Source organism: Mus pahari, chromosome 8 (assembly GCF_900095145.1).
Source record: "Mus pahari chromosome 8, PAHARI_EIJ_v1.1, whole genome shotgun sequence".
NCBI lineage: Eukaryota > Metazoa > Chordata > Mammalia > Rodentia > Muridae > Mus > Mus pahari.
This window is the reverse complement of record NC_034597.1, coordinates 91,481,471-91,503,789: the sequence shown is the minus strand read 5'-3', so window position 1 is coordinate 91,503,789 and position 22,319 is coordinate 91,481,471. Positions and strand designations below refer to the sequence as shown.

The 22,319-nt window shown below is 39.4% G+C and overlaps 1 protein-coding gene across 11 annotated transcripts in view; it reads left to right on the top strand.

The window, feature by feature from the left end:
• The window catches only part of Mycbp2 (MYC binding protein 2), a 230,396-nt gene extending 211,150 nt beyond the window's left edge, over positions 1-19,246 (top strand). For all 11 annotated transcript variants that reach the window (XM_021203101.2, XM_029541562.1, XM_021203102.2 and 8 more), the window contains 12 exons: positions 1,210-1,306; positions 2,740-2,859; positions 5,019-5,120; positions 5,678-5,806; positions 6,128-6,260; positions 8,393-8,496; positions 9,343-9,531; positions 10,224-10,331; positions 11,956-12,165; positions 14,566-14,673; positions 15,506-15,671; positions 18,423-19,246. In XM_021203101.2, the coding sequence (XP_021058760.1) occupies positions 1,210-1,306; positions 2,740-2,859; positions 5,019-5,120; positions 5,678-5,806; positions 6,128-6,260; positions 8,393-8,496; positions 9,343-9,531; positions 10,224-10,331; positions 11,956-12,165; positions 14,566-14,673; positions 15,506-15,671; positions 18,423-18,538 (1,582 nt within the window). In that variant the 3' untranslated portion in view covers positions 18,539-19,246. The remainder of the gene's footprint in view (positions 1-1,209; positions 1,307-2,739; positions 2,860-5,018; positions 5,121-5,677; positions 5,807-6,127; positions 6,261-8,392; positions 8,497-9,342; positions 9,532-10,223; positions 10,332-11,955; positions 12,166-14,565; positions 14,674-15,505; positions 15,672-18,422) is intronic.
• The last annotated feature ends 3,073 nt before the right edge of the window (positions 19,247-22,319 follow it).

The window sequence follows — 22,319 nt, the reverse complement described above, 5'->3', positions numbered from 1 at the left end:
CACACACACACACACACACACACACACACACGTACAACCACACCAAAGAACAAACATACATGTATATATATATATACATCACACACACATACTTATATAAAAATAATTTTATAAATAGCAAAATAAAAATACAGCTTAAGAACATTATTGAAAAAATAGACATTTTTAAAGGATCTTGTGTATTTGCATTTAATGTGTATCAGTGCTTTGCTTACATGTGTGTGCATGCACCACAAGCATGCAGTACCCATGAAGGCCAGAAGAGAGCACTGCAGTTACAGCTGTGTGCTACCGTGCACTGTGTGGGAAGTTGATCCAGGATCCTCTGCAGAGGCAACAGATGCTTTCAACCATGTGACCGTCTCTCTCTCTCCAGGCACTTGCATCTCATATAAATACTTTCAGATCTCCACATGCACTGGGACAGTCTGTAGTCCATGGCCTAAGAATTGAATAGTAGTGATCTACAAGTACTGTACAAACAAAAATATTAAAAGGGAGCAACAATAAGAATACCCGTTCTCTTGAGAGTGAAGAAAGGGACTTAGGGCAGTGGTTTGAACTTTCTTTTAAAGTATTTCAGTGATATGCTGGAGAGATGTTTCGTGGTTATTTATTTATTTATTGCTTTGGCAGAGTGCCAGGGTTCTCTTCCCAGAACTCATATGTTAGTTATTACTCCTGTTCCAAGGGATTATACACCCTCTATTGGCCTCTGTGGGCTTGCATGCCTGGATACACATACACGTATATTCGTGCAAGTACACACATACACATAAAAATAAAAAAGAAGTGAAAAACAAAATAAAATGACTTAATTGGATAGCACACCTGTAATTCCAGCACTCGTACAAATAAGGAAGGAGATTAATAAGTTAAAGGACAACCTAGATTGCATAGCAACATCCTGTCTCAAAATTTTAAAAAGTAAATAAATAAAAATATCCAAGTACTAGTGAGATAGCCCAGTGAGTAAGAGCACGGAGCCTCCCAGCCTGAGTGTGAACCTCTTGACACTCACAGGGGGAGGAGAGAAAGGACTCTGAAAGCTGCTCTTTGATTTTTCTGAATCCCATAGCACACTTGTACATACACATGCACACCAAATAAATTAATAAACATGTAATAAAAATCAAAAACATTCGAATAGATTCAGTCAGTTAACCATTAAAATGCCGTGTGCTGAAGTAACCGCTGTTTTCTTTGTAGTTACCTCCGACGAGGTGAGAGTCACTGGTGGATGAAGGGCTCAACTCCGACTCAGATCTCCGAGATCATCATCAGGCTTATCAAGGATATGGCTGCAGTAAGTCCTTGCGCCCAACTATAGCAGCGGGGACCTTAAAACATAAAGTAAAATGTCTTCTTCCTAAGCGAAGAAAGAACTTGTGTTGAAACTTGCCCCCTGCCCCCAAAAAGGACAAAAAAAAAAAAATCCTAGAAGTAGAAGTTTCTCATCATCTGCCATTCTGAGTTTTTAGGCCTTTAAATTCTTCAGTTATGTCCTGTGCCATGATCTTAAGGTATTAGCTTTGGGGGAGAATCTGGGATGTCCAGGGCAGGGAGTTACTCCCCTGAGTGTCCGGGTCCATAAGGTCACTTTGCTCCCATTGCATTGTGTCTTTAGAAGACAGCCTGAGGAGGAGGCAGAGGGAACATTTTAAAGGAGGACACATCAGTTGCCCATTAGCAAATTGACTGAATGTGGAATGAGAGATTCTGGGGAAAAGTTGAAGTTCTCATTTTTTTGTTTGTTTGTTTGTTTGTTTTTGTTTGTTTGTTTGTTTTTTTCGAGACAGGGTTTCTCTGTGTAGCCCTGGCTGTCCTGGAACTCACTCTGTAGACCAGGCTGGCCTCGAACTCAGAAAACCACCTGTCTCTGCCTCCCGAGTGCTGGGATTAAAGGCGTGTGCCACCACACCTGGCTCATTTTTTTCTTAATTGTGGATATTTTCCTAGACTTCATAGCAAATAGGCATTCTCTAGGAAGTCCACTGAATGAAATGCCTGAGAAGAATGAAGAGCTGAATTCTGTAATGAAGTATTGGTACTCACTAAGTATCTGTGTGCTGGGGCTGAAAGGATAGTTCCACAGTCGAGAGCACTGGCTGCTCTTAAACGATCAAGGTTCAGGTTATAGTGCCCACATGATGGCTCACAGCTGTCATCCCAGTCCCAGGGGATCCAGCACCCATCCCCTACTGGCCTCCAAAGGCACCAGGCACACACACACCACATACATACATACATACATACATACATACATACATACATACATACATTCAACCAAACAAACATACATATCAAATAAAAATGAATAAAAATTTTAAAATACTTTTACTGGGGTCTGTACCCAGAATTACGGGGTGAGCCTGTGTGTCCTCTTAGGCTCCAGAGAGAGCATCTAGGGCAATTAATTAAAATGTCAAGGTTCCCAAGCATTGGAAACCTTATTTGTACCTTTTATTTTTATCCAAGTATAAAAGAAAATGTCCTTGAGCACTATGGAAAAACAGTATTGAGGCCATAAATTTTTATTTGCTTTACAATCATCAAAGTAGAGATAAGCAACTGAAATATTGCATAAGATTGTAAAAGGCTTTTAGTTTGTGTCCTCTAAAAGCACATGGTCTTGCTATCAATAAAGATTCTCTTTTGAGAGGAGATTTTCAGAGAAACTGGTTTGTTATAATGACACAAGTCTGGCTACGTAATAAGATATTCTTTCCTGCTCAATAGGGTCACCTGTCAGAAGCTTGGTCCCGTGTGACAAAAAATGCTATTGCAGAAACCATCATTGCCTTGACCAAAATGGAAGAAGAATTTAGGTCTCCAGTGCGATGTATTGCAACAACTAGAGTAAGATTTTGTTGTTGTTTTCAATTTGGTCTGTATCATTATGTGTGATCAATAAGTCAACTTAGTCACATTTTTAATTAAATAAGTTCATCAAAAAATGAGTTACAAATTAAATGTGATAGTAATTACTGTTCACTGTTGGGTGTGTGGTATCAACTTTTGTTATTATTTAGGAAGCTGAGGATATACTGGTTAGAAAAGTCTAAATTACACTGACCTATTTACCGTATCTTACCTTAGTAAGTTGAGTAGTAGTTGCATTATGCTGTGAGAGACTGATGATCCTTCAAAGACAAGACTGCCGCTGCACAGTTCTTCCTAGTGAAAACCCTAGCTCAACTACCAGGATTGTATGCTTGGTTTACTAGAAAAATGGCTAGCAGTTCAGAATACTTGTTCCTCTCACAGAGCTTGTGTTCAGTTCCCAGTAGTCACTTAGTGGCTCACAGCTACTGTAACTCCAGCTCTAGGGGATTTAACACCTTCTTCTGACCTCAACATGCATGCAAGTGGTGTGTGTGTGTGTGTGTGTGTGTGTGTGTGTGTGTGTGTACAGGCAAAATGCTCATGCAAATAAAATAGTATAAATAAGTCTAAGAAATGTTTTAAAAACAATACTTCCTAATTATAGGTAGGGTTGAACTTTAGAGGAAATAAGGTTGCATTCTTTAAATGAGACATCTAATTTTTAACATAACAGGTTTTGTGAGCCATATAACTTGAAAGGTGATTTAAGCTATTACTGAAGAGGGTGGTATGACATCATTAGGAACAGTACACACTACTGGAACACATGTAGATTAATCCTCTGAAGTCTGTAAAAGAAGTATGTTATATTTTATTAGAGCAGAGAAACCCTGTTTATGCTACCATGCTTATGGGCAGGACACTTAAAATAAGTATGTTTTACTGTTACCCCTTCCTACCACTCAAGAATTCTTTCATTCCACATTCCCTTTTCTCTTGCATAGATTTTTTTCTCTTTTTTCAATGTTTTATTAATGAATGAACATGTCATTCTGTGTAAAACTGAAGTTTACTCTTTATATCCTTCAGAAATGTGTTTCACCCCTCTGCAATTGATCTGGGCAGGATCTGTATAATGTTCATTACAGTCCTTACAGAAAAGAGGCGTTGAATCCATACCCACAGACACAGAACTAAATAGAGATCTGATGTAATGTAATAAAAAAATGTTTGGGGGACCTTTTGTTTTACAGTAAATATTTCAATAAAATGTTACCAGAAAAAAAAAAAAAAAAAAAAAAAATAAAGAAATGTGTTTCATAGCCATGTGTCTTAGTGTGTGTATATCTGTGATGATATGTGTGTGTGTTTGTACAGATGCTTGTGTGCCCTTGGCACATGAGTAAAGGTCAGAGGACAGCCTCGGGTGTTGATCCTCACCCTCCATCTTGTTTGAGACAGTCCCTTCATTGTTTACAGCTGCCATCAGCAGGCTGGCTGGCCTCCAGGCCTGGACTTCCCTAGACTCTGAGCCTCCTCTTGCACAGGAGCACTGTGATTACAGACATACACTCTCTCATGCTCAGATTGACATGAATTCTAGCAACCTGGACTCAGACTCTCCCACTTGTATAGCCAGCTGTCTCATCACCATAGATTTTCTAGAATTTTCTGAAAATTATTAGACATGTATTTATGGCAAAGTATACAAAGTAGGGCTCTTGAGACAACAGAGACTCCTGAAAAACTGTTATTATGTACAGTAACCATATGTAATATGTATTATGTAATATGTACCCAAGTACTTATAGAATACATAAGAATATATAATATGTATTATGTAATATGTACCCAAGTACTTATAGAACTGCAAAACTAGCTACTTATCAGCTCATTAGGAGTATAGAATTCAGACTCTATACCAGCTGGGAAAATATACAGTAGTCATGCACGTGAATATTATTCCTATAAGTGAATTGCTTACATCATTGGTAGAGGTTGACTTTATGTCAGGTAGATACAGAAATCGTTTTTCATGGAGTTGGCTCCACTGGTGCTTGGCGCATAGGTAGCGCCAGGGAAATGCAAGTGCTACTAGGTACCTGTGCATGTCCGATGGAGCAAGCACTTGCTTGGCCGTCATCCCTGTCAGAGTTCAAGCATCCATAGCTGTGCTCCTTCCTCCTCTACAGCTCTGGCTTGCCCTGGCATCGCTGTGTGTTCTTGATCAGGACCATGTGGACCGCCTCTCCTCAGGGAGGTGGATGGGAAAGGACGGGCAACAGAAGCAAATGGTAAGGTCAGGAGTGTGTTGTAAGAACCTTCCTTTCTTCTCAGTTGCTGATAGTTTGTGGGGAAGACAGCATATCAAACTCTTGGAAACGTACATCCAATCTGTCCAATTTGCTCAGAAACCTGCTTCATGCTTTAGAAAACCTACAGGTTTTTATTTGATTATATAAGATCTTTATCCTTCTCTGGTTCATGCTTAATACCAGCTAAATTTCTAGCCTGACTGATTTTTGCTAAAATGTGATTATCCTTAGGACAAAAAAAAAAAAAAAGCAGCAGCAAACCAGCAAGAGGAATGGCACGGCTCACGGGGCATGAGGGAAAATGAGAATCTCAGCATGTCTCATTACCTTCAACCACTGACTCTGCATACACATTAAGCTTATTGAGTAATTCTTAGAGATTTTGATAGTCCAGTATATACCTACAGTAGTTCTGTTTTACATTCAAATCTAAAAGTCTTGCAGATTTTAGAATAAAGGCTTTCAGTATCATAAGGTTCAGTTCATCGAGGCTTTCTTGTGAGTCTAACGTAGCATGTGAAAACATCTGCTTCCAGCCTATGTGTGACAACCATGATGACGGTGAAACTGCAGCTATCATCTTATGCAACATCTGTGGCAATCTGTGTACTGACTGTGACAGATTCCTTCATCTACATCGACGAACGAAGACTCACCAAAGACAGGTGAGCTTGTCTTCATAGGCAGAACTCTGAAATAATGTGGGAGGGAAACCAGGGGAAATGGGCTTTGGGATTTATGACCTTATTTGACTCTCAGTGGTCTTACTTCCTAACCGCAAACTGAGCAAGTGCTTACATTTTCCAAGACTTGGTTGGTACTTTAACTATACACATGGAGCTGTTGTGAACACAGGAAAGAATACTGGGTATGTCTGGAACGTCTTACACTGCTTTATAAAGAAAGCCACTGTTGCTGAATGATGACATTTATGCTTCTACCCAGAAACTAAACACATTTATCCCTTTTCTGTAATGGAACAACAGGTCTTCAAAGAAGAAGAAGAAGCTATAAAGGTTGACCTTCATGAAGGCTGTGGTAGAACAAAACTGTTTTGGTTGATGGCATTAGCAGATTCTAAAACAATGAAGGCAATGGTGGAATTCCGAGAACACACAGGTAAAAGAGAATTAAAGTTAAGAGGGGCCGGGTGTGGTGGCTTATGCCTTTAATTCCAGCACTTGGGAAGCAGGGGCAGGTGGATTTCTGAGTTTGAGGCCAGCCTGGTCTACAAAGTGAGTTCCAGAACAGCCAGGGCTACAAAGAGAAACCCTGTCTCAAAAAAAAAAAAAAGTTAAGAGGGAGAATGAAGCATGCCTGAAATGTAGGATAAGTCAGATACTAGCTGTGATGGTCTGTATATGCTCGGCTCAGGGAGTGGCACTGTTGGGAGGTGTGGCCTTGTCTTAGCTGCCTGGAAGGTAGTATTCAGATGAAGATGTAGAATTCTTAGCTTCTCCTGTACCACGCCTGCCTGGCTGCTGCTATGTTCCCACCTTGGTGATAATGGACTGAACCTTGGAACCTGTAAGCCAGCCCCAATTACATGTTGTCCTTATAAGAGTTGCCTTGGTCATGATGTCTGTAAATTTACTGTCATGTTAGCAGTAAAACCCTAACTAAGACACTAGCTTATCTATCAGGAATAATTTTGAGTAGTATAGATGCTTACTAATGACATTTGACCACATATGTTTGGTAGATACAGGCAGTCATCTATATTAGAAAGAACATCAGACTACAAGGAAACCCCATTTTCCACTAACCTGCTATATAACTGTCTTACTTTTTTGTTCTGCTGTGAAGATATACCATGACCAAGGCAACACTTATAAAAGAAGACATTTAATTGGGGGGTTACTTACAGGGTAAGAGGTTAGTCCATTATAATCATGATGCATGTTGGTACAGTGTAGCTGCGAGCTTTACATCCGGTTTCTTGAACATGCAGGCAGGCAGACTGGGCCTGGCTTGGGCTTCTGAAATTTCAGAGCAAACCCCCAGTTATACACTTCTGCCTACAAGGCCACGCCTCCTAATCATTCTAATCCTTTTAAACAGTTCCACTTCCCGCTGACCAAGCAATATATGAGCCTATGAGGGCCATTCATATTCAGACCACACAGTGACTGAGTAGTCCATTAGCCTCTGCGAAACCCATAGTCTTAGACTACTTACATCTTTGTAAGTGAGCTGGTGGATATACCATGTCTACACTGTGTCTTAACTGCAAGGTCCTATAATGTTCTGATACTTGAGAGTCTATTCTACAGTTAGTACTTCTCAGGGCTTAATGAATAGTTCTGTTTTACTAATTGTAATATTAAAGGTGAGCAGCCAGCACCTTAAAAAAATACTTCTTGTTATGTCTAATACACTTGAACCTCAGACAGTTTTCATTCTAGTTTTTTATAAAATGAAACCTTACATATTACAAGCTTAATGTACAAAACATGAAAATTCTTCGTCATTTTTAGCAAAGCTGTTGTCAGCCATTTGTCCTCCTGACACAATTATTTCTCATTGGTCTTGTGCATAAATCTGAATTAACTATATAAAGGTGACTCATGCTATAACATATGCGTTTTCTCAAACCCAGTTTGTTTTTCTCCTGTAATCTGTCAATGGTCTACATTAATAAATGTAATATTTAACTTTCCTTTTATATAAACACTCCTTTGCTTTTTCCAAAGAGTGTTCTGCAATCATTTCTGGAACCAGTGATGGTTACTCGAATTTATGTACCTATATTCAAAAATGAGCAAGGTCTTTAATCTTTGTTTTAAAGAATTCTGATCCTTCTTTCAATATTTCAATGTATTTATTTATTTTTTGAAATTGCAGAGTTCCTTGGGTAAATTTTCCTATTTTTCAGGTTTTATAATCTAGTCAGATTTTGTACTGTCATGTAATTTTGTTACATAAAAATATTCAAAAACTTCTCTTTATTCTATGTACTTTTTTAATTATAATATTTATCTACTGTTGTGCATTTTGGGTAAGGGTTTGCCAGATTTGCTCATTCTGCTCTCTGGACTAGATATATAGTCTCTTTCTTCTGCTAAAATGCTATAAACCAGCCAAGTTTATTTGTTTTTAGATTTATCTTTATTTTTTACCCCTTTGGTGATTACTAATTAGGGCAGCTTACAGCTTTTAGTAACTGAAAGAAATCTAGCTTGCTATTCCAAAATTAGCTGTATTAAAAAGCATGACTTTCTACAAGATTTTCTTCTTCTTCTTGAACGTAGGCAAACCTACCACAAGTAGCTCAGAAGCATGCCGCTTCTGTGGGTCCAGGAGTGGGACGGAGCTGTCTGCTGTTGGCAGTGTTTGTTCTGATGCAGACTGCCAGGTAGGTGCTCCTTAGAGGCCGGACCGCCCCAGGAAGGAAGGGTATGCATATTCTCACAAGGCGTTGGCTTTGTTTAGTACGGGTTGTCATTTTTGCCTTGGTGCAGTTTTCCTTTGTCACAACCCAAAGGTGACATTTTGTGCTGCTTGTTCATTACCACCATTAGTACTTAATTTCGTTCTGAACAGCCAAAGTATCTGACAACTTGGGGCTGAAGAGATGGCTCAGGGCTAACAGCACTCGCTACTCTTGCAGAGGACCCAGTACAGGCCTCACATGAGCAAACACACACACACACACATGTACAGTGCACAGACAGAAAGCAGGCACATGTACATGCAAACATAATCTAAAATATATATCTGCCCAGAATTCTTTTGCCTTTGTTCATTTGTTTGCCTAAAGTAAACTTGTAGTGTCTGAAAGGTTTTGAATTCTGAACTTTCATGTTGTGGCATGTGGTTGGCACGCCAATGATGAGACATCGGTGATTTGTTTGTCTGGAGTTTGGCCCGTGGTTTGGGAAAGGGGGCTAGTATTAGGAGATATTTATATCAGAACGTTAAGATTTGTGACTATGTCTGATGCCAAATCAAGTAAAGTCATAGTTCACATTTTATCAATGCTGTTCCTTTATGTCGAATGAAATTCTTTAATTACATTAAAAGAAAAACACTGTTAATCCTAGTTTTCAAAGCACAGGAGTAATTGTTGTTGTTTTATACTAATAGGTATTTCCTGTTTAGAAAAAGTTGTTTAGAAAAATTAATATAGTTGGTCTGGTCTAACCCTGAGGTTACATGCCTTTTTAATCATTCTAAGACTGCTGCAATTCATCTTCAATAGGAATATGCTAAGATCGCCTGCAGTAAAACACATCCCTGCGGACATCCGTGTGGAGGTGTTAGAAATGAAGAGCACTGTTTGCCCTGTCTGCACGGCTGTGATAAGAGTGCCACCACACTGAAACAAGATGCCGACGACATGTGCATGATCTGCTTCACCGAAGCGCTCTCTGCAGCGCCAGCCATTCAGGTTGCCTCAGCTTTCAAATGTGCCTAGATTTTAACAGGAAGAGATATAATCACATTTCTCAAGTAAAAAGATGATTGGAGCTTTCTTTAGATGGCCAAGGGAACATGTCCTGTTAATATGTATTCGTTAGTGTATGCTGAGGAGAAGTCTGGTTGCTTTATGTTCTGCTTCCTGTTCTGCAGGTTCAGCCACTGGTGACTTTTGTGAGTGTAGTTATAAAGTGCTTTGAAGGGAGAAATGATCAGATTATCAAGTAGCTAACCTCTCCTTCGTTTCTGAAATACAGAATATGTTGTAGCATATATACCTAATCTGTATGTACCAATGTATACCTCAGTATATAATAGAAGTTAGTGCTATATTTGCTAAATCAGAGTTTGTGACTTTTTTGACATTTATAATTTCTTTTCTCTATATGTTAGCTAATTGAATAATTTCACGTTTTCCTGACCTAGCCTATTTTATACATATAGTTGTTATATACGTGGCATCAGTACATGACCAGAAAAAATTAGAGTTGAAAACCTAGTCAATAATGATTGTCTTTTAAAAGCCCTGGCATGCCTTGGTTCTAAAGTGCTTGGTTTTTCTCATCCCCCTGTCACATGGCTCTCCTACATTGGAGTCTCTCCATCCCTTCAGTGTGGTCACGACTGCATTTGCTCACTCTCTTCCTTGTTTCTCTCTTTAAGTTGGACTGCAGTCATGTATTCCACTTACAGTGCTGTCGCCGAGTTTTGGAAAACAGATGGCTTGGTCCAAGGATAACGTTTGGATTTATATCGTGTCCCATTTGCAAGGTGTGGAAATAACCTGAACTTACCTACTTTTATGTCTTTTCGTCTTTGTTTTCATCTTGGATAGGTACTGGCATCTCTTGGCGTCCCTCCCCAAGTCTCTCTTAGTGTCTGTCCTCATCATCCACGTAGACCCTGAAAACAGTGTGCGGTCTCTCTAGAGTGCTTACTGTCGAGTTAGTACAAGTATACCCAGTGGTCAGCTGTCCCTTACCTAGACCAGTGATTCTTAACCTACCCATTGTGACCCCTTCTTTGGGTGTTGAATAACCCTTCCACAGGGCCACCTAAGACTTATCAAAAACCACAGATATTTACATTAAGATTCATAACAGTAGCAAAATTACAGTTAGGAAGTAGCAATAAAAGTAATTTTAACATTGGGGCTCACATTGAAGAGTCCCAGCATTAAGAAAGTTGAGAAACACTAACTGAGACCTTTGTTGGGGGAAGGTGACTAATTGTCACCTAATTGTCAGATAAAAGCTGGCCAAATTGAAGTAAATATTTCATATATGGCATGAGAAATGTTAATTTAAGTAACATTGTGTATTAATGATGAATGCATCACTATTTCAGACCCACTAAGAGTTATGTCACACAGCTGTGAGGCACTAACAGGAAAAGGACTCTCTGCTGCTTGCAAGACAGGTGATCTGCTATTAAAATGTGAAATACTGCTTTTAGAACTAGTTAAAATAAGAACATTTCTCTGAGCCGGGCAGTGGTGGCACACGACTTTAATCCCAGCACTTGGGAGGCAAAGGCAGGCAGATTTCTGAGTTCGAGGCCAGCCTGGTCTACAAAGTGAGTTCCAGGACAGCCAGGGCTACACAGAGAAACCCTGTCTCGACAAAACAAAAACAAAAGATAAATAAAGAAAGACCATTTCTCTGGCATTATATCACATCTCTATAAAAGTAGTAGTGGAAGTAGAGAACTGCGTAGGCAACTAGAGTGATGATGAAACCCTTCGCTAAAGAATGTGTCACTGTATCACTGTCTTCCCCATTACTTTTCTCTGTCTTGCTTTGTAAAGCTCTTTCTGTTTTGTTTTGTTTTGTTTTTAACTTTCTGTTTACAGGCAGCTGCAATGGAGTTATTATGAAAAATCTCAGCCCAGTTATTGCTTACTTAGACTAGTGAATAATAAAAAAAATATTACAGTATTTTGTTCTCCCTTCTCATGGTGCCCACAGAACAAAGTCATGTCTACAAGCCTGGAAAAGGCAGAGAAGATGGTATACAGAATATGATCAGCTCTTACCTGACAAAACCCCATCTCCAAGGAGCCAAAACGCATTCACAGCCCACCCATGGGGTCACATGTCATGTTTGTAGAAACAAGATAGCCTTCGTCCCCAGAACAGCTAAGGCTGAGAAAGATGTATTTCCAAGATCAGAGACTACGAGGTCGAGAAATGGAGATGCTTTGTGCAGAGTCCTGATTCTTCCATTTCCTTGCTCTTGGCAAAATGGAAGTGTTTGAGGACTTTGCAGTAGTGCTTTATAGACACTGCGTTTTCTTAGTTATCTCCTGTTACAGTGGTTGGTACTTGAGTGTACACGAAGTGTTTGTTGGACTCTTTCATAAATGCTTCTGTTAAAAATATATTTTTCATTTCAGAACAAGATAAATCATATAGTATTAAAAGACCTGCTTGATCCAATAAAAGAGCTCTATGAAGACGTCAGAAGAAAAGCCTTAATGAGATTGGAGTACGAAGGTCTGCATAAGAGTGAAGCGATCACAACTCCTGGTGTCAGGTTTTATAATGATGCAGCTGGCTATGCCATGAATAGATATGCATATTATGTTTGCTACAAGTGCAGAAAGGTATGCTATGAGGTGTACTAAAATGTTAAGATTCTGAGATTACCCATAGAATTAACTTGAATTGTATAGTGACACATAATTATTCTTAAACCTTAAGCTAGAAATTTAAAATGAGAAACCTTGATGAAGTGTTTCAAGCTGAAATAATTCACGTAACTGGGAAGAGGGGAATACTTTTTACCTAAACAAACTTTTTCTAAGGCGCGTAGCATTTCCATACAAAGGACACGTCCCATCATGACTGATGTGCTGCCTGCTACAACTGCCTCTCCCACAGGCTGCTCTAATGCCGGCCTATTGGTCACGTGTGTGTCTTACCTGCATTCCTACTTAAGACACAGGTCCTCCTTGTTTTGGGTGTTCGCTACTACATTCGTGACTTTACCTACCACATACGCCCTCATGGCCTTCCAGGTTCCTTGAGGTTTATTTACTAGACATTTGAAGCTCTCACAGACATCTGGTATGATACACCAGCCTTCACTTCCCAGTGTGTAATGTGTGCCTGCAAAATCTTGTGTCTCTGCCTACAGATTTCTGAGTCCCTGCTTCCTGATAAATCTTGAATAACTCTGTCTTTTTTGTGACTGTAATATCTCCCTGAGCTTTTCTGTGGTGTTCCTAAGCTCCATTTCTTTCCTTATACTACTGTAAGTAGGTTAGTTTTTCTAAATCTCAGGTCTGCCTGGGTCAGTCTTCTCTTCTAATCTTGTAGCACTGTCTGCCTCTCCTGCCTCACCTCCAATAACATACTGAACAACATACATTTCCCCAAACTCAGCCATGCATGCTAGCACAGGTTGCTTCTGTTTCTGGAATCTTCTTCCCTCCCCCTGCTGCATATTTTGCCTTGGCTGTAACTATGTACACACAGTCCATCTGACCCTACCTGAGGACCCAGCTCTGCTTCCTCCGCTGCAACATGCTCGCTTGCCAGCACCGCCACCTCTGTCTACAGTAGTTCTGCTGCCTTGCGTCCACGCCCGTCCCAACACATGGCCTCCATTCCTTTACTGCTCTGTGTGTCTCTCTGCCCTGTTTCTTAAGCTCCTTAAAGACAAAAGGATGGATGTTTTATTTCTGTCTGTCTGTCTCCAGCCCCTGGTGCCTAGTCAGCACTGTGAGTACTATAGTAACCAGAGGATGAGTGAGTGAGTGAAGGAAGGATGTGCAGTCCTGAACTGTAATAAAGTTAATGAATGGAAGGTAAATAGGTGACAGGCAAGCACGTGAATATACATGTGTACATACAAGGAAAGACCAAGAGCATACATTTGTCAAAGCTATATTGTTACAAAACCCCATAATAAAACTCCATTATGTATAATTACTGTGCAAACATTATAAATGACTATTGTGCTACTACTAGGGTAGCAGTCACATGCATAAGAAGACACAGAATCCTGAAGCAGCTAGACTGTGCAGGTTGACCTGGGATATCTGGCACACTGGAAAGCCACATTTAGCTGGCAGATGAGCATTTATAGACTCTGTGTCGGATGGAGCCTGCCTTCTGGCCTGTTTTTCTAGTACAGATAACAGATTGATAGTGACTCACCTTGTTTACTCTCAGTTTGGACCTAGCTCTTTGGCTGTAGACATACGGAGCATGCAAATTGTCCCAATTTCTTGGCCTCTTTTACTTTGTATCCAAACAAGTAAAAATAAACTGGCCATCAAGATAGTTACATTCATTCTGGTGCTCATATTAGATATTTAGTTTTTGAATATAGAGTACATTTACAAGTATGAACAGTATTCTGATACAATTTCTTAATTTTTGTTCATTTCCAAAATTGTGTCATCAGAAGATGTTTAAATTGACTTATTTATTGCTTTCTTATTAAACTGAGAATTTTAATTCTGTTCTAATTTATGCCAGGCATACTTAACTGTATATAATTGTGACTTAGGAATTGATGTGCATGTTTTAAGCAATAGAATGGAATATGCTGTGTAAGATTTTAAAATGAAAAAACTCACAACTTTTCCCAGAAAAAGCATCATTTGTATTTACTACTTCATACCTTATTCCTCATACTTGTTTGAATATTGTATATCTTCTCATCATGTTCCTTTAACAGCATAATTTTTTAGATGCTCTCCTTCTGAAAGGAGAATGTTCACATTCCAGAATTGAAATTATTTTTAAGCCAGACTTGGTGGTACACACCTTTAATCCTAGCACTCAGGAGGCAGAGAGCTACACAAAGAAACCTTGTCTCATAAAAACAAAATAAATAGATAATGAATAACTAGCTTCATCTGTACCCCTGATTCTCCCTGTAGTCAGCAGTGTAGACACCGCTTACTTGGCATTGTGAGGGAGTGTCGCATAGTCACTGTGGCCACACAGTGCCCCCTGTGCTGTTGGCTCATGAACACATGGTTTCTCCACAGGCATACTTTGGTGGTGAGGCTCGCTGTGATGCTGAAGCTGGACAAGGAGACGATTATGACCCCAGAGAGCTCATCTGCGGTGCCTGTTCCGATGTGTCTAGGGCCCAGGTAGGCAGATGCTAGACTCACCAGAAAGTCACCGCTGGGCCTGGAGAGACAGCTCAGCAGTTTCAAGCACTGACTATCCTCCCGGGAACCCAAGTTAGGTTCCCAGCCCCTCGGCAGGCAACTCATAGCCTTCATAACTCCAACTCTGGGGACTGAGCAGCCTCCAAAGGCACCATGACATTCACAAACATACAAGCTCTTACACACAATTAAAAATAGTAAAATTAAACCTTTTTTAGTCAAAATTCTGTCTTTAAAATAAGATTGATCTCCATGATCCCTGCCTTGACACACATGAAGTCTATTCTGATACATATCAGGATTATGCATGAATTTCCAAATGTGTTCATGAGTGTTATTTCTTTTTACTGTTTTCGTTGTATAGTTGTCATTTCATGAAGTGATCACTATATTTAAGCAATGGAAACATTTACTTATTTATAAACCTGCACTCAAACTTTTAGGCTTTCCCATCTTTAATGAAACTTTCACAGGACCTATGAAATTGGTAGAGAGTAAAATATTATTGGGCAACTTTCTAGCCCAATAAAACATTGATGAAGAAATGTAGTTTGCTTATTGATCAGATAGACTGTGTGGGAGCCTGAACTTGAACTTGAGGCTTTGATTAGGTCTTTTGGACCACACGTTTACTCACTAATCTTTTAACCTACACCATTGCATTTTCAGTCAGCTTTTAAAGCTACATGTGCTCTCATAATATTGATTAATAAGCTATAAACTTCTTAAATTCACTATATAGCTTCAACTATCATAAGTATTGTTGAAATAACTCACTATAATCTTGTGCTTCCCATGTCTTTTGATATAGATGTGTCCCAAACATGGAACAGACTTTCTAGAATACAAGTGTCGCTACTGCTGTTCAGTGGCTGTCTTCTTCTGTTTCGGAACAACACATTTCTGTAATGCTTGTCACGATGACTTTCAGAGAATGACCAGCATTCCTAAGGAAGAACTCCCACACTGTCCTGCAGGTAGGCTTTCAAGATTTGAAGCCCACAATAATCTACATAGTAATGAGGTTTTAAGACTGAGAGCACTGTTTCTAGTGTCAGTTTATGGTTCCTGAATAAAGTAAGAAATTGAGGTCATGTGTTAGGAGCTCTACTGAGACATCTAGAGGAAGCAAAGGAAAAGCAAGCCATGTGACATTTAATGTCTTAAATCCTCAAATTCTTGGCGGAATCATGGGAAAGGATTATGCGTTAATTCTCAGGTCAGAAAAGGGAGACGACTTAACTGTGGTGCCTTGCATATAGTAGCAAATACCATACCACTGAACAGAGTCTTTGTAGTTTTTATTTGATGGCAAGATCTCAGTAAATTGCCCAGGCTAGCCTGAAGTCACTCTGTAGCCCAGGCAGAGGCCCCAAACCTGCAGTCCTTCTCCCCAGACTATGACTGGTTGGGATTACAGGCCTCTCCATCAGGCCCAGCTTGTAATGTTTTGGGCTTTTGGTTTTTTGTTTTTTTTTTCCTCTTTAGGAAGATTTCCATAAAATAGGAAGAGGATTTGAAGTAGAATACCTAGGAAGTGGCAGCAGAGTTAGAACCAGAAAGCTAAGGAAACTAAAATATCCACCAAAAATACAGAGGAAACCACTGTCCTTGGAGATCAGGCAAAGAAAACAAATGAACACAAAATCCAGGAGTCTGAAAAAAATCTGTCAGATGTCAGGAACCTTAGGGTCATAGGGAAGAGTGATGGGTTGGGAGAGAGAGACGAGATTGGAGGAAGACTTGTATGTGAGCTGAGTGTGGTTACTATAAATACACGTATACATATAGTGATAGATAGCTTTGTTGAAGCTCTAAAGCATACTCTCCTACCTATGGCTTCTTAGGATACAGATGGTAGTTCCCCTCAAGCAGGCCAGTAGCTTCACCCCTCGGTCACAACCTGCAGTCCTAACCATGGTCTACACCCACTAACAAAGAGACTACAAAAGGGCAAAAGGCTGAAAATAGATAAAACAGACAAAACATATAAATAAATATAGATAAAATAGGCAAAAAATAGATTTTAAAAAGGCAAAAAAAAATAGACAAGTTTATTTGATTCACTGTTGAGAATTGGGCCAAAATTTTAGAGCCGGGAAAATGAACAGGTGACTCGTAAATAATCCTGTAACACTCTGACTTATATGCAATATGTTGTCATTTGTTTGTGATCTCTATTAAAATCCCTCTTTAATTGGTAGCAGACTGTGAAAGAAGCAAATGGAGACTGCTATGAGAGAGCAGGGTGTTAGCGAGTCAGGAAAGATGAGAGCCATGAGAGTGAGGATGAGGAGTGAGGTAAGGCAGGGTGTTAGGCTGACTGGCAAGAAAGATGAGAGCCATGAGAGTGAAGTGAGATAAGGCAGCCAATGCAGTGAGGACCAGAGACTATCAGAGATGACCTTTCTCAGGGAGAAAGGAGGGCACTCCGCAGAAGTTGTAGGTCAGGGTCTGGAAAGAAGCAGGAGCCAGAAGAAAGCCCATCATGCTTCCAGGCCTTATGACATGGAGGAGCCCAGGGGACAGCCACTTGCAGTAGAGAATTTAAAGGCAAACAGTGTCATCAGGGAAAACCCAACCTTTACTAGTAAAGGAAATTGTATTTTCTTAAAACAAAAATGCTAAAAGTGATGAAGTTTGGAAAGAAGTAAGTGATCCAAAGGACATAGCTGTGGGTGTGAGCTGAGCTGAGAGCTCAAACAAGGCTTCCACTGGGAGGGACTGAATCAGGCTACATAGAGGCCTTTGTCCTCACTCAACTTCACTCCCAAGAGTGAGTTAGGATGGGTCTGTCGTAATGCTGGTTAGGAGCATCACACACCTACACTGTGCCATTACTAGGGTATCATTTAGATATTTAGATAGAAAAGGGCAGGTTTTGCTTTGACATTTCTATAAGCCTACTTGATTTCAAACCTGTGTCTTTCCCACAGTGTTTCTTTCCAGATTACTACAGTCCGTTATTGTAACGTTCATGTTTTAAACTCATCTGGACTTTGCTTCAGATATTAACAAATGGCATTATCAGTCTTCCCATCTTGCTCGTGTGCAGTTAGGTTTTCTTCAGGGAAGGTAGATAAAGGTGAACATGGTTTATTTATAATAAGTTTGATTTTACTTGTAAAAAAAAATACACACACACACACACACACACACTGCCCCCCATGGGCTGGAGAGATGGCTCAGTGGTCAGCACTTACTGTTCTTCCAGAGATCCTGAGTTCAATTCCCAGCAACTACATGGTGGCTCACAACCATCTGTAGTGGGATCTGATGCCCTCTTGGGTATTTCTGAAGACAGAGACAGGGTACCCACATACATGAAATAAATCTTTAAAAAAAAAAAAATTCCCCCACAAAAATCTGGTTTGGGTTCGTTTGTCTGTTTGTTTGTTGATGCAGAATAATTTTCTGCTAGATTAAGGTTTGAGATTTTTGTGACTGATTTTGATCATTGATCCTTAGAACTTGTAGCTCAGTGATCCTCTGGGTAGGATGTTATGGGTCGGAGGCCATTTTACTTCCTGTTATCTGATGTACATGCATACATGTGTGCATAATGCTGAAGCTTGCATGGTGAACATATCTGTGCTAAGAAGAAAATTGTTTTTAGCTTGTTAATTATAGACATGTTATTTCTTTGAATAACTTGATTTTTATTCACATGACATTTATGTGCATATTTTTAAATTACATTTTTTTTAACTCCTTCAAAATGTATACAGGTCCCAAAGGCAAGCAACTAGAAGGAACGGAATGTCCACTCCACGTTGTTCATCCACCCACGGGGGAAGAGTTTGCTCTCGGGTGCGGAGTGTGCAGAAATGCTCACACGTTTTAGAACTTTCAGAGCCTTTGTCTATGGAGAGGATAGTTACCTTCATCCACCGCGAGGATGCAGTGGACTTTACACTCTGCTCAGGATAAGAACGGGACCATTTTACATTCTGAAAATGAACCATTTACAGTGCAGGAATGATGCCAAATACCGTGTACATAATTCTTGCTACGAACATTTCCCCATTATTTTGGTTTATCTTCTTTGAACCAAGACATCAAACTTGTGAGGTGTTTGCATGTGGCCATTACCGTCACTGGCCTGTGAAGCATTGGACATTTATAGATAATTGATATAAAAGGATCTCCATACTCATGGACTGAGAATGATGCTGGCTTTCAATCAAAAAAAGAAAAATAATCACTGTTTATTGTATACTGCCTTTTTGTAATCCTGTACAATTGCATCACGGGTGGGTATAAAAAGGAATATTCTGGTTTCTTTCCTAGACTGTTATTTAAAAAAAATTGTGTTAGTAAGGCCTATAAATGTAATAAGTATCAGACTGTATATAAAGCTATCAATGTTTGTCCTGTATAAGAATTACTAAATTACAAAAGCAGTTTCATTTAAACTTCTAGGTTAAGTTTGAGCCTGAAATTTTAATGAAGTGCAATACTGAGTGTGCCTCATTATCTTGCAACTGTAAACATATTGGAATGTACATGTCAATAAAGCCACTGTACATTTTTATACAGTGATAAAGTCTAATATTTGTGTAAGGTATTTTTTGAAAAACAATTTACACAACATATGAAGCCTAAAATCCACTTATAACATGCTTGTAGCGTTTCTGTTTTGGAAAATAAAAATATCAGTAAAGCACACTGATGGGATCTTAAACACTGGGTAGAAAGTCATGAAAATAATATCCAAAGCTACGTCTTCTCAGAGACACTTAGGTCAAAGGCGCGCTTAGGAAATGAGTGTGCTTCTGTCTTGGCCAGAATTCTGCCTTTTGTATAATTTATCAACGTAAGTGCACTAGTTTTTAACTTCTACAGACTCCCAACATGTGTTATGTTTATTTGTTATGTTTTTATTTTGCTGATATATGTTTGGTTAGATTTTTTTTCCATTTGTGAAACTATTAAATTTTAGATTTATGTATTTCATGATACTGAGGAAACATTTGACCCATTTTTAAAATATTTTCACTTTTGGAAATACAGAAATCAGTTTGCCAGCATATAAATTATTAACAAATTTAATGGCCTTCGGTTCTGTTAAGCAATTGTGAGGTTTAAACCAGCTTTGGGAGCTAGAAGAAGCTCAATCAAGAAGGTGCTTGCTGTGCACGTTAGGGTGGAAGTCTGGTTCCCCAAAACGCACTTTTAAAAGGCAGCTAGCTATGTGTGGTACTTCTTTCTACCTTGTTGTCTCAGCTCCTGGAACTTGGAGATGTGAATCCCCACAACTTGGTGAGTAACCAGTGAGAGACTTTGTCTTAAAAGAAAAGCAAGGTAGATGGTTCCTGAGCACAAAGGTTCACCTGAGCCTACACATACCTGCAGACCAATGAGAACATACGTGGGAGCAGTAGAAAGGGAGAGGACGGCACTAGAAGAGAAGAAATGGGGCTTGCCCACCCTGCACAGATCCCTCGGTTCCATTCACAGCACCCCATGAAGAAGACATGGTGGTGCACAACTTCAATACAGCACTCTGGAAGCGGAGGCAGGAGATCATCCAAAGCTGCATAGCAGTTTTGAGGTCATCCTGGTATAGATGAGATTCTGTACAGAGAATCTCTTGTACTGTTAGGGAAGCATTACTTGTCAATAAAATGTTGGCCTTTTACCTTAGGCAGGAAATAGCGAGGTAGAAGTTCCAGGGCAGAGAGAGAGAATCCTGGGAATAAAGTCAGGCACAAAGGAATTCGCACCTCAGATAGAGAAGACAGATGTGTGAAACTGAGGACCAGGTAACCAACATGTGGCATGACTTACAATAAAACAAGCAGATAATTAAGATATAAGCTAGTCTGGGGACAGAGCCAAAGCTATTAAACTAAGCATTTATTCATATATAAGAAATCTCAGTCATTTTTTCTGGGAACAAAGTAAAGAAGGGGAAAACATGAGGTCATGAATGGATTAACTATAAGATTCTGTTCCCCCAAAAATGAGTTTTTAATAAAAATTATGAGTATATATGTGACATCAATTCTGAACACAGGTAACTAATAACTTTTATAGAATTCTAATAAATTTCATAAAAATATCCAAGCCAAAAGCTTCAAAGTTCATGAATGATCATTACTGGTTTATATTATTTATTTTTGGTTATGAGATCATAACTAAAGCCATGGAGCCATATTTTGAAAAATGACATTTTAAGAAACAAGAGTTGGACTTCTCAGTGGAGACTCTAAAAGTTAAAAGCGCCTGGACAGAGTGCTACTGACTGCAGGTGCCAGCCCACACTACTATACCCAGCAAAACTTTCAATCACCACAGATGGAGAAAAGTAGCCCATGATAAAGCCAAATTTAAACAAAGTCTGTCTATATAGCCAGCCCTACAGAAGGTGCTAGAAGGAATACTGCAACCTAACAGGTTAATTACACCCATGAAGACATAGGAAATAATCTCACACCAACAAAATCAAAAGAAGGGAGGTTCACACACCACCATTACCAACAATAACAACAAAATAACAGGCATGAATAATCACTGATGTAGAAATTGTAATATCTGACTAAATAGACTTCAAATGAAAACTAATCAGAAGAGAGAGAAAAGGACACTACATACTCATTGAAGTAAAAAATTAACAAGAGGACATTGCATCTATTAACACCTATGCCCAGAACACAAGGGTACCCAAATTGTAAGAGAAACACTACTAGGGCTTAAATCTCATATTGACTCTCACACACTGATAGTGGAAAACTTCAATATGTCACTCTCACCTACAAGTCCTCTAGACAAGAACTAAACTGAACAGAAATGGTGGAGCTAACAGATGTTATATACTAAACAAACCTAACATATCTATAGGACATTTCACCCAAACACAAAGCATATGCCTTTTTATTAGCATCTCAGGACACTTTCTCAAAGTGGACCACATACTCAGACACAAAGTATCAAGAGAAAATTGAAATAACTCTGCATTCTATCAGACCACAACAAATTAAACCTATCCACAACAACAGAAACACAGATTTATGGAAACTGAATAACTGTACTGACTGAAAAATGAACCAAAACAGATTTAAAAAAAAAAAAAGAAAGACTTTCTAGAATTGAATGAAAATGAAGATACAATATACCCCAACATGGGACACAATGAGTGGTGCTAAGTACTGAGTAACTACATTTAAAAAAGTGGAGAAAGAATAATATAAAGAATCAGTGAAACAGATTTGTGTGGGACATTTTTCTCTGAGAAAATCAACAAGATAGACAAACTTTTATCCAAATTAACTAAAAGATGGAGAGAAAATATCCAAATTAGCAAAATGAGAAACAAAAGTGGAACATAGCAGACACCTAGGAAATCTTACAGTCCATAGACTCGGAGATTAGGTGTACACGAAGGGACTGGGCTCCTATGGGGGTGGGGACAAGAGACTCATGATTAGATTTTTGGGGTAGACTGGGGGCAGGTGGGTCAGTGGTGGGCGGGGAATATGGGGTTGTAGGAAGGAAGACGAGAGATGGAATTGAGGAGCGTTTGAGGGATGATATGGAAGCCTAGTGCAGTGGAAACTAAAATATATGAAGGCGATCCAAATGAGTTCTCATAACAATGGGAGAGACAGAGTCCCAATTGGCTG